We start from the raw sequence: 12653 nt of genomic DNA on the forward strand, positions 1-12653 counted from the left end.
TTCCCCCTCAAGTGCCAAAAACACATGCATGCATACTATTGCGCCTGCGTGAGTGCCCACACATAATTCAATGCCTGGGGAGGGCAAAAATTGCCTCCCCTGCCCCCCTCTGTAGGCCAGAAACAGCCTCTTTCCAAATTTTTGGTGGGCCCCGTACACCCATTTTTCAGCCTCCCTGGGCTCCAGAGGCTTCCCTGGAGCCTGGGGAGGGCAAAAATGCCCTCGCCCACCCCCCTGGAGGCCCTACAGAAACCGAAAATGCCCTCCCAGAGCCTCCATGTGAGCCAAAAATCAGCTATCAGCTGGCCAGTGCGCACAGGCATACTGGAGCTGAGCTAGGGCAACGGCTTGCATGCCAGCAGGTATGGCTCTGTGTGCCACTTGTGGCACCTGCGCCATAGGTTTGCCATCACTGTCATATACAATGAAAATAACTTGCATAGCTTTTAAGGGATGTTGGTTTTGGACTTTTAAGTGTTGCAGGAAGTTATTATGAGCCCTGGTGGTATAGTGGTTAGAATGGCTAACTCTGCCGATAGCTGGAAGTTTGAACCCGGTGGGGCTGAAGTTTGAACCATCTTTCCAAGGTCAGTAAAAGGAGAACACAGATTGTTAGGGGCAATATGCCGATATTATAAACTGCCCCAAGAGTGTGGTATGCCGCCCCAAGTCTTCGGAGAAGGGCGGCATACAAGTATAATAATAATAATAATAATAATAATAATAATAATAATAATAATAATAATAATAATAATGTCTAAGTGCTACTGATACTTTATTGCTATTATATATAGCATATGCAGAAATGATAGTAAACTGAAGAATGAATGTTCTTTAAAGAAAAAAATTACAGTATGGATTTGTTAGAACACAATTGGATTGGGTAGTGCATATGTATGGATTCACCTTCTGCTGTTTATACCTGTAATGCATTCCTCATCTTAGAAACCTAGGCCAAAAATTTAAGAACATAGAAAGGTACTAAGTATTATTCACATCCACTAATGATATTGATCCAGACTATTAGGTCAAACTGTTTCTATATACTGTATTAGCCATTATGATATAGACCTAAAACACCAATCACAGGTAAGTGATTGGGAGAGAGAGCTTTTGTGTGTTAATAGTTTCGCTGGATGTCATATTTTGTCTGTTGGCTAGGAAAAGAAATGTGAGAGGTCATTAAACTGACATGATTTGTTCTTGTGAATTATTGATATCTTTTTGGAACAATATTTTAATGTATAAATAAGATTATAATTATGGGCGAAATAGGAGGAATACTGTATAGTTTGTGTGTGTGTGTGTGTGTGTGTGAGAGAGACAGATTGTAAATGGATTGTTGGTGGGATAAAATGTAAATAATGAAATTATATTACAGATGTTAATTTTAATATTACATTAATATTAATATTGTTAGTTTTGGGGGGGTTGTTAGTCTAAAATTAGTATTATACATTCACCTGTACGTGAGATAATAAAACGTTTTGGAAACAGAATCTTCGATTGACAGTATTTTGATCTGATGCGGATTTTTTCCCCAAATTGCTCCATGGAGATAAATCAGGTCAATCATATAATTAATTATGACAAGTTCTATAATTTAGAGTCAGTTTTAATTTTAAATGTTCGAAATCATGGCACACTGAAGTTCTCAAAAGCATTGCTTTTGTGATTATACAACGGTATAAATATTTGACTATGAATTTGGATTGTAAACATCAACAAACATCAGCATTTCATTTCATTTATGTAATTATCATAAATACCTTCAATTTTGAAATTGTATCCTAGATTTTTAAAAACCCTATATTTTTCTACTAGTTGACACCATAGTTCCCTCTAAGCCAGAGGTCCCCAACCTTTTTAGCACCAGGGACCGGCTTTAAGTTAGACGAGTTTTCTACGGCCCGGTGGGGGGGGCTTTGGTCATATGGGGGTGGGGTTATGGAGGGGTGGAGCTTAGTGACGCAGCCCTCCACACTTCTCCACAGGGCAGGGAGAATGAGGAGGCTCCTTTGGCGGCTGGGGGCTGCCTGGCTTTGTGATTTTGACTGGGGGGGGGAACTTAGGAAGGTCCTACTTCTCCCCCCCCAGCCAAAAACTCAAAGCCTATCTGCTCCAGAAACTTGGCGATCGCGCCCCACCGCCGCCGCCTCCTCCGTTTCCCCCAACGGCAAGCAATCTAAACGCGGGAAGGGCATTCCGGCGCTTCCCTTCAGCCTCAGAAGCCCCCTCGACGCTGGAGGGATGGTTATGAGGGGAGCGAGCGAGGAGAAGAAGACGTCCCACTCATCGCTCCTGAGGGAACGGGCGAGGGCGTCGGAGACCCAAAGCCCATCCTGTGTGGAGGGAGACGGAGCCAAGCGGGGCCACCCGGAGACCTTTTCCCGTCTTCTTCTCCTCGCTCGCTCCCCTCACAGCCAGCAGCCCCGCTCGCGGGGGGATGCCCGTTCGTAGCTACCAGCCCGCCAAGCGTCGAGGGGGCTTCCGAGGCTGAAGGGAAGAGCCGGAACGCCCTTCCCGGGTTTAGATTGCTTGCTGTTGGGGAAAACGGAGGAGGCGGCGGTTCTTTTCTCCTCGCTCCAGAAAGTAGGTGATCGCGCCCCACCGCCGCCGCCGCCTCCTCCGTTTTCCCCAACAGCAAGCAATCTAAACCCGGGAAGGGCATTCCGGCTCTTCCCTTCAGCCTCAGAAGCCCCCTCGACGCTTGGCGGGCTGGTAGCTACGAACGGGCATCCCCCCGCGAGCGGGGCTGCTGGCTATGAGGGGAGCGAGCGAGGAGAAGAAGACGGGAAAAGGTCTCCGGGTGGCCCCGCTTGGCTCCGTCTTCCTCCACGCAGGATGGGCTTTGGGTCTCCGACGCCCTCGCCCGTTCCCTCAGGAGCGATGAGTGGGACGTCTTCTTCTCCTCGCTCGCTCCCCTCATAACCATCCCTCCAGCGTCGAGGGGGCTTCCGAGGCTGAAGGGAAGAGCCGGAATGCCCTTCCCGGGTTTAGATTGCTTGCTGTTGGGGAAAACGGAGGAGGAGGCGGTTCTTTTCTCCTCGCTCCAGAAAGTAGGCGATCGCGCCCCACCGCCGCCGCCGCCTCCTCCGTTTTCCCCAACAGCAAGCAATCTAAACCCGGGAAGGGCATTCCGGCTCTTCCCTTCAGCCTCGGAAGCCCCCTCGACGCTGGAGGGATGGTTATGAGGGGAGCGAGCGAGGAGAAGAAGACGTCCCACTCATCGCTCCTGAGGGAACGGGCGAGGGCGTCGGAGACCCAAAGCCCATCCTGCGTGGAGGAAGACGGAGCCAAGCGGGGCCACCCGGAGACCTTTTCCCGTCTTCTTCTCCTCGCTCGCTCCCCTCACAGCCAGCAGCCCCGCTCGCGGGGGGATGCCCGTTCGTAGCTACCAGCCCGCCAAGCGTCGAGGGGGCTTCCGAGGCTGAAGGGAAGAGCCGGAATGCCCTTCCCGGGTTTAGATTGCTTGCTGTTGGGGAAAACGGAGGAGGCGGCGGTTCTTTTCTCCTCGCTCCAGAAAGTAGGCGATCGCGCCCCACCGCCGCCGCCGCCTCCTCCGTTTCCCCCAACAGCAAGCAATCTAAACCCGGGAAGGGCATTCCGGCTCTTCCCTTCAGCCTCGGAAGCCCCCTCGACGCTTGGCGGGCTGGTAGCTACGAACGGGCATCCCCCCGCGAGCGGGGCTGCTGGCTATGAGGGGAGCGAGTGAGGAGAAGAAGACGGGAAAAGGTCTCCGGGTGGCCCCGCTTGGCTCCGTCTTCCTCCACATGGGCTTTGGGTCTCCGACGCCGCGGACCGGCTGGAAAACCCCAACGGCCCGGTCCCGGTCCGCGGACCGGCGGTTGGGGACCTCTGCTCTAAGCTGAGCAGTGAGCAATCGCTCACTTAAAAATCATCATCAACTCAGAGTTTTCCAAACCTGCCCAGAAGCCGAGAGGGAAATTTTATTATTATTTCTGTGCCGCCCAGTCCCGAAGGGACTGCCGCTCAGACACTATACTTTTCCGCCCCCCCCCCAAAAAAAAATTAGAGAGAACACTGGTTGACACCAATGAATTCATCGTAATGATGGATTCATAGCTAAAAGATACGTCCTGTTAACCTTTGATGAAATCTTTCTTACAAGTAAGGATTATTGTATCTCAATTCCATTATCTATATCTAAATATATACCTTTTGGATCTGATTGAAATAAAAATAAAATAGATTCAATCTATATTTATCTCTCTTGTTCTTATTGTATCTGAAATTATAAATTAAGCAGTTGCATAATTAGCATCCTCTAGTTACCAGGCAAAAGTTAAAATGGAGATTTTGGAATTAAGAATGTTGCTAGGATTTATCATGGTTTAAAAAAAATCTTTTAAATATTTTTATAGCACTTCTCATGCCAAGTGTCTGCCAGCTCTGTGTGCATTAAAATACAGTGGTACCTCAAGATACGAACCCCTCGTCTTACGAACAACTCGTGATACGAACCCGGGGTTCAGAAAAATTTTGCCTCTTCTTACGAACTTTTTTCGAGTTACGAACCGGCGTTCGGAGACAGCTGGGAAGCTGCGCGGCTGTTTTAAAAGGTGACAGCCGGGCGGCGGGGCTTCCCAGCAGCCTCCCGAACGCCGGTTCGTAACTCGAAAAAAGTTCGTAAGAAGAGACAAAATTTTTCTGAACCCCGGGTTCGGTTCGGGAAGCCCCCCAGCCCGGCTGTGACCTTTTAAAACAGCCGCGCGGCTTCCCAGCTCTTGCCGAACGCGGAAGTTCGGCTTTGGCGTTCGGCTTCGGGAGACAGCTGGGAAACCGCGCGGCTGTTTTAAAAGGTCACAGCCGCGCTGGGGGATCCAGAACCTCTGGGAAAGAAACAGAAAAATGAAGACAGAATGGAGCGGATGACTATGGCAGATGAAGAGCAGGCGAGTGGAGCGGCTCTTCAGAATACTTTTACAGTCAGGCAGAGGACTTGGGATCGCACACAAGTGCCCCTCATGACGAGTCCATAGGGAAGTTTAGACCTCTGAGAAATGAGAGAATTTCACCTTAGCCCAAACCCAAGGTCTGTGCCTTTATGGACCTAGGATTTTCCTACTTCCTATTCTAATAACTTTATGAAATTGTTAACTGCTTTCCAGCTTTTAAAAACCTTTGAAATGACAAGAGTTACAGCCTTGAATGAATTTTCTTTAATTCTTAGAAAAAGAAACTTTAAATATAAGTTTAAGGACTTTAAAAAAAATCTCTTTTTTGGAATAAAGTGCAAAAGAGCGATCTTTTGAAAGATTACAAATGGAGTAAATGGACATGGATTTGAAATAAAATTTTGGAATTAAATATAGGTGCTTCTAATGGGAAGAAAGCTATTATTTTCTGAGGGGGGAAGATGGAATTTAACAAAGTTGGATGCACTCAGGAGAACTAAAGATAACTACAAATTACAATTAAGGATGAGAATATTTAAATTTGGCTTACTAATTCAACTTTGGCTGTATTGTGAGATATTGGAAATAATGGATCCAGAAGTTAATTTCAAGGGTATCTGCCATTGCAGATTGTGTTTTAAAGAAAGTTCTGGAAGAAAGTTTTATTGGACAAGACTGAAACTGATTTGAATGTAAATGACAGGTTATAACTATTCTATAGGAAAGATTCTATACTGGATATACAAACCAGGTGATATTTTAAAAATTAAAAAAGATAAGCAGATAACAAATCTAAATAGTCATCTAGATAATTTTCCTACATTGGATTTCCAGTAGAGACTACTTATAGTTTTGAAGAGTTTTGTGAGAAAGGATGAAGAAAAAAAAGATCAAAATTGTAAAAAGTAATACAAAGGAATATAAAGCAATTTATTTGATCAAGTTTGAAATATAAATATTATCCCTAGTAACAGTTAATGGACCTTTGCTCATCAGGACTGAACAACCAGGTTTTAATGATTTCTTTATAGATAAGAGATGAAATATTGTAAGAAGAGATTTGTTTTACTTTTAAGATAAAGTGATAAGTTACTAAAATTGCTTATACTTGTGATAAAGAAATAACTAATTTCTTTCAATATTTTTTTATTTTCTGTTCTTTCTATTTCTTAATTTTTGGCACTTTCTATTTTTTCTTTTTTCTTTTCTTACTTTGCATTTTTCTTTTTAAATAAAATGCTTAATAAAATTATAATTAAAATAATAACAATAGCTTGAGCCACTAGGTCAGTGATAGTGAATCTTTTTTGGTTCATGTGCCGAAAGGGTATATGTTGGTGAGCTAGCATGTGTGCATGTGTCCACACCCTTCCCTTTCCCCCTGCATGCGCAACCCCCTGCAGGCAGTGGTGAATTCCTACCGGTGTGGTACAGAGTGCCACACCAGTAGGAACCCACTGATGCAATTTTTGGCGATTTCCCCCCTGGCGTCTACATGTCGGAAGAAGCCCTCCAGCCCGCCTTTGTCTTAATGTCTTCATCCAAAGCACAGCTGAGAAGCTCCTTCTCAAGAGACGCCGAAAATTGCATCAGTGTGTTTATACTGATGCGGCACTCCGGACCACATAGGTATGAACCCAACACTGCTGGTAGGTGAACAAAAATGCCCAAATGGGCAAACCGGAAGTGCGTTTTTCCAACCTTACTGTTTGCCTGTTGGAATTTTTTTTTGCCTCCAGGGCTTCAGGGAAGCTTCCAGACTAAAAAAGCTTCCCTGAAGCATCCAGAGGATGAAATGTCCTTTCCCAAGGCTGAAAATCATCTGGCTAGCGCACACATGAGCGCTGGAGCTGAAACATGGAAAAGTCTTTCGTGCCCTCCCATATGGCTCTGCGTGCCACCTGCATGCCCTCACGACACTAGGCTGTTTACAAATCTTTATATGTTTTATTAAGTTGTTTCTTATAATGACTGGTGGTGCAATGGTTAGAATGCAGTATTGCAGGCTAATTTACTGTTCACTGCCAGGAGTTTGATCCTGACTGGCTGACAGTTGACTCAGTCTTCTTTCCTTCTGAGGTCAGTAAAATGAAAGCTGAGATTATTGGGGGCAATATGCTGACTCTGGAAATTGCTCAGAGAAGGATATAAAGCACTTTGAAGTGATATGTAACTCTAAATGCTATTGCTATTCATACTACAGTGGTACCTCTTCCTAATAATGCCTCTACTTAAGAACTTTTCTAGATAAGAACTGGGTGTTCAAGATTTTTTTGCCTGTTCTTAAGAACCATTTTCTACTTACGAACCCGAGCCCAGAAAAATTTCCCAGGAAATTTGAGAGTGGCACGAAGGCCCGGCCAGTTTCTTGCCATTCCCCCTTTAATCCTGGCCATCTCGGGCTTTTCTGGGCTGGCAGAGGAGCCTTTCAGTGGCGCTTAAGGAGGCTTTGGCAGTCCAGAGCAAATGAAGTACTTTTCCTTTTCTGGGTGCTTGGAGAGTGAATAAACCTCTGCCAGCACCCAGAGAAAAGAAACGCTCCTTTCACTCCGGGCAGCCCAGAGCGAACGGAACGTTTTCCTTTCTCTGGGCACTTGGAGAGGGAATAAACCACTTTGCTGTGGTGACTCCCTCATGCTGCGTCCCATACACCCATAAGAAGAGCCATGCTGAATCAGGCCAAAGCCCATCGAGTCCAGCATTCTGTGTCACACAGTGGATCACCAATTATCCATGGGGACCTTGAGCAGAAAGAGAAGGCAAGACCCTTCCTTTCCCTTGACTCCCAACAAGTGGTACTCAAGGGAATCCTGCCTGCCTCAACCAACATAGAGGCAGCACTTGGGCATCCGTTTCAATAACCATCTATATGCTTGGCATCCATGAATCTGTCTAATCCTGCCTTGAAGCTATCAAGGCTGACAACTGTCAGATCTCTTCTGGAAGTTAATTCCATAAACCGATGACCCTCTGGGTGAAGAAATATTTCCCTTGATTTGTCCTCACTTTGTTACCTATGAGCTTTAGGGAGTGCCCCCCTTGTCCTAGTATTGTGTGATAGAGAAAAGAATTTTTCTCTGTCCACCTTTTCTATCCCATGCATGATTTTATACACTTCGATCAAGTCACCCCTTAAACGCCGTCTTTCAAGGCTGAAGAGACCAAGGCGTTGTAACCTGGTATCATAAGAGAGGTGCTCCATTTCCTTTATCATTCTTGTTGCCCTTTTTGGGAGGCGCAAGTTTGCCTCCTAGAGCTTCTGGGCGCAGAAAGGCAAAAGGGGGCGCTTCGTCCCGGCTGGATCAACTCGGCTTCAGCCAAACCGAGGAGTCACCACAGTGAAGGAAAGGTGCCGGCTACAAAGCGAGCGAGCGAGAGAAGAGGGGAGCCGTTCAGCATTGGTCAAAGGAGCGGGATGTTCCCCCCTCTCACCCGCCTGGGTTTCTCTCTAGTGCAGTATATGGAAGGCAGCCTCGCGCCAGGTATAAGGGAGGCACATGCCCCTCGCCGCCTCAGTGTCCCTCTTTTTTTTAAAGCCTTAAAGTTTTGGATTTTTTTGACTCCCCTCACCTCACCTTCTTCCTTCGGCAGCGACTGTCCTCCTCCTCTTCTTCCTCATCCTCCTCCCACCCAAATTCTGAGCTTTTATTTCTTTCCTAATGGATTTGCACGCATTATTTGCTTTTACATTGATTCCTATGGGAAAAAAACAAATGTTTCTACTTAAGAACCTGGTTATGGAACTAATTAAGTTCTTAAGTAGAGGTACCACTGTACTTGGTTTCCAGCTTTTATAAAAAATCAGATTCCTTGATAAATTAGCAGTTTTTATATTAGTAAAGTTGGAAATTAATTTTAATTGTTATATATGAAAAAAATTGCATAATGCTCAAGGTAGTGTTTTATATCTTGAAAATACAGTGATCCCTTTATTATCACAAGGGTTCCGTTCCAAGACCCCTCGCGATAATCGATTTTTCGCGATGTAGGGTTGCGGAAGTAAAAACACCATCTGCGCATGCGCGCCCTTTTTTTCTATGGCCGCGCATGCGTAGATGGTGGAGTTTGCGTTCCCCGCCGCCCACGCAAAGGGGAAACCCGATTCGGCTCCTCGCTGCTGCTGCGCTACCGAGCAGATCAGCTGCTGGGCGGCCGAAGGAACCTTCCCTGGGTCTTCCCCCTCTTGCTGGCGGGCGAGCGGCGGGCATCAGCGAGGAGCCGGGGTTTCCCCTTTGCGTGGGTGGCCGGGAAGACCCAGGGAAGGTTCCTTCGGCCGCCCAGCAGCTGATCTGCTTGGTAGCGCAGCAGCAGCGAGGAGCCGAATCGGGGTTTCCCCTTTGCGTGCGGGGAAACCCCGATTCATCTCCTCGCTGCTGCTGTGCTACCGAGCAGATCAGCTGCTGGGTGGCCGAAGGAACCTTCCCTGGGTCTTCCCGGCCGCCCACGCAAAGGGGAAACCCCGGCTCCTCGCTGATGCCCGCCGCTCGCCCGCCCGCCAGCAAGAGGGGGAAGACCCAGGGAAGGTTCCTTCGGCCGCCCAGCAGCTGATCTGCTCGGCGCAGCAGCAGCGAGCAGACGAAGATCGGGGTTTCCCAGCCGCCCACGCAAAGGGGAAACCCCGGCTCCTCACTGATGCCCCCGCTCCCTCGCCCGCCCGCTGCCCGCTGCCCGCCAGCAAGAGGGGGAGAGATAGAGAAAGAGAGAGAAGGAAAGAAAGAGATGAGAGAGGGAGGAAGAGAGTGTGAGAGAGGAAGAAGCAAGATAGAAAAAGAGAGAGAAAGAAAGATGAGAAAGGAAGGAAGAGAGTGACGTCATCGGTGGAAAAATCGCGATATAGCGTTTCGCAAAGATCGAGATCGCGAAACTCGAGGGATCACTGTATACACATGGATAATGTTAGATACTTTTTTCTAGCAGTGATAGGTAAATTTAACTATTGGATAATTTCCATTAAATCAAGTGGGGCTTACTTCTGAGTAAGCACGCATATTCTATCTCCTTTGCATCAATGTTCTGACAGTCCCTGTGAACAGAGACTTTCTGCGTCTTATATTTTTTCCCCAGGCACTCAATTGGATTAATATCCATCATGGTGAAGAATCCTAGTCAACTGAGAAGTTTCAAATTGTGACATTTTCCTGGCTTCTAAAGCAGTTTTGTGAATTTTGAACTTGTTATTAAATAATATTGAACAAATGATTTTTTAATATATATATATCTGATAATACAGTTTTTAGATGAAAAAAATATGAAATTGAATTAGAGATATATAACCTTCCTGGTTTATTTTACAGGGTATCCACCATGAATGAACCAGCTTGTAGTGGAAATGGGCAAGACTTTGATGTATTTAGTGTAATGGACTGGAAGGATGGAATTGGTACCTTGCCTGGAAGTGATTTGAAGGTACTGTAATTGCAGAGGTGTGAACAGAGAGATGTACAATGTTTTATTAAAAGGTGTGATTATTTTAATTAAAGAACAACAAAAGTATGTTACATTTAATTGTAAAATATTATGTAACAGTATAATAATAGTAAAGGGAACAGTGCATAATATAAAAGAAGCAATAAGATCACCTAGTTAAAAACAAGAGCAGCATATTAAAACTTAAGTCTTAATGTTAACTTAATTTCAAAGGGTTAAAAGTAATGAGCTTTGGAAAGAAACTCATCTGATAGTTGAAATAGCCCCAAGTACAACTGTCCCAGCATCTTTACATGACATGATAAAAATTCTGGCAACTGGCATGTACCGTGTTTTTCAGAGTATAAGATGTACCTCCCCCCCCCCACCCCAAAAGGGGCTGAAAATTTGGGTACATTTTATACTCGAAATGTAGCCTTTTTCAAAGCTTTTTTCTTCAGCCCCAATGAGGTGCTAATGATCTTCCCACCTTGCAGGATTTTTTCATTGCTACTCTGAAGAAGTTTTTTTTCCAGCCCTAAGTTTTTGCAGGCTTGTTCTCATTGCTACTCCCTCCGAATATTTTTTTCAGCCCTAACAAGGGGATAAAATAATCTGACTAGACTAAGAATGCTAGCCAGATAAATACCTGGTAGGTAGATTTTTCCCCCCCTCTTATTTTCCTCCCCCAAAGGTAAGGTGCATCTCATACTCTGGTGCGTCTTATATTCTGAAAAAATATGATATTTAGAACTGTTGCAGCATCCTGGACTCATATGATTTCCATTTGTAACTTTCCCAGTCTGCTTTATTACCATGTCATTCACAACAGTTTCAGTGATTTGCTAATTAACGACAGAAAAAAATTGGGTGTGATTCATGTAATAACTATCTTGCTTAGCAATGGAAATTCTGTGGTTGTAAGTTAAGGACTCCCTGTAAGGATGTCACATTGTTCAAAACAAATTTGAGCGCCATTTCTTATTCCTTCAAATCAGTCATCACAGTTTCTCAACTGGAATGATTTTCAGCTGATATAGTTAAATTTTCTTCCTGGAATTTTATTAAGATGTTGCATAATAAAGAGCACAAAGAAGGCTCTGTGACATTCTCATCACAAACTCCAAATTCCTAATCCTTGTAGTTGATCTGGAAAGATAGCATGGATTCTTTTTGTAAGAAAACGTTTTATGAAATTTCTATACATATTAGTTAAGGCTATTGAAAACTGTTGGAATTGAGGCAAATTGTCCATGAGCAATCCCTTACTTGCCATTTATTTTATACAATTTGGCTGCTTTAAGTTCTCTGTGTTTAGAAAGCATCATATGTAATTAATTAGGATATTTTCACCAAGAGCATCATCTTTCAATCATATCACATAGAAATTTGTGTGATGTTAGTCCTTCAGTGAAGGAGGTTAAAATCTGGAATATACTGTTTTGAAAATATTTGATAGCTTCTTTGTGTGTAAAATGTCTCCCTTTCTTCCAGTGTTGGAAGACGATTTTGATTTTGTACTGGCTTCAGGTTGTTCTTTTTGCTTCCTCTAATTAGATAGTTGTGCTAGTACTTCTGATGCAAAAATGAATATTCCTCTCTGATTTCTCAGTTTTATGCTTTAGAAGCATTTCTAGTATGTTAAAATAAAATCAAAATTGTATCTTTCTACTATATTCCTATATAGGAATGTTGTTAGCTGCCCCGAGTCTTCGGAGAGGGGCGGCATACAAACAAACAAACGAACGAACGAACGAATGAATGAATGAAAAATAAATGAAAAATAAATAAATAAATAAATAAATAAATAAATAAATAAATAAAAAATATACATTGGAAAGTGCACATCTATGCATGTATGAACCACCTCATAGAAAGTTTGCTGGCCCAGTAATATTAGCATGATTTTGTAAGACTGAAATGCAATTATGTGCAAACTTCAGCCAAACCATAAAGGCATTCATTGTTATTTCATTGGTTAAGGAACTGTTCTATGAATGAAAATATTGAACAGGTACTCATTGGGAAAATGATGGCGAATGGGACAGGGTTGTAAAATAACATGGTTGTAAAACACAATGTCATGTGACTGCTGACTTTTGAGAGCAATTCCTACAGTTCCAATTGCAGTTGTTAGGGGAATCCTGCACGGTCCTCAGATGTGATGTCACAGGATTGCTATTTGCAGTCTCCTGCCAGCTTTCTAATTGATTTTGTTCATTGGAAGCTGGCAGTGCACGTTGCAAATGGTGGTCATGTGACAGTGGGACACTTGCAACCCTTGAAATTGAAAGCCAGTTGCCAAGGACTTGAATCACAATCACGTGG

General features: G+C 44.4%; 1 protein-coding gene across 2 annotated transcripts in view; it reads left to right on the forward strand.

Annotated features, from left to right (window-relative positions):
* Positions 1 to 12653, forward strand: part of L3MBTL3 (L3MBTL histone methyl-lysine binding protein 3) — a 136105-nt gene that overhangs the window by 22525 nt on the left and 100927 nt on the right. For both annotated transcript variants that reach the window (XM_070733494.1, XM_070733493.1), the window contains exon 2: positions 10214 to 10325. In XM_070733494.1, the coding sequence (XP_070589595.1) occupies positions 10224 to 10325 (102 nt within the window). In that variant the 5' untranslated portion in view covers positions 10214 to 10223. The remainder of the gene's footprint in view (positions 1 to 10213; positions 10326 to 12653) is intronic.

This window comes from Erythrolamprus reginae, chromosome 1 (genome assembly GCF_031021105.1).
Source record: "Erythrolamprus reginae isolate rEryReg1 chromosome 1, rEryReg1.hap1, whole genome shotgun sequence".
Taxonomy (NCBI): Eukaryota; Metazoa; Chordata; class Lepidosauria; order Squamata; family Dipsadidae; genus Erythrolamprus; species Erythrolamprus reginae.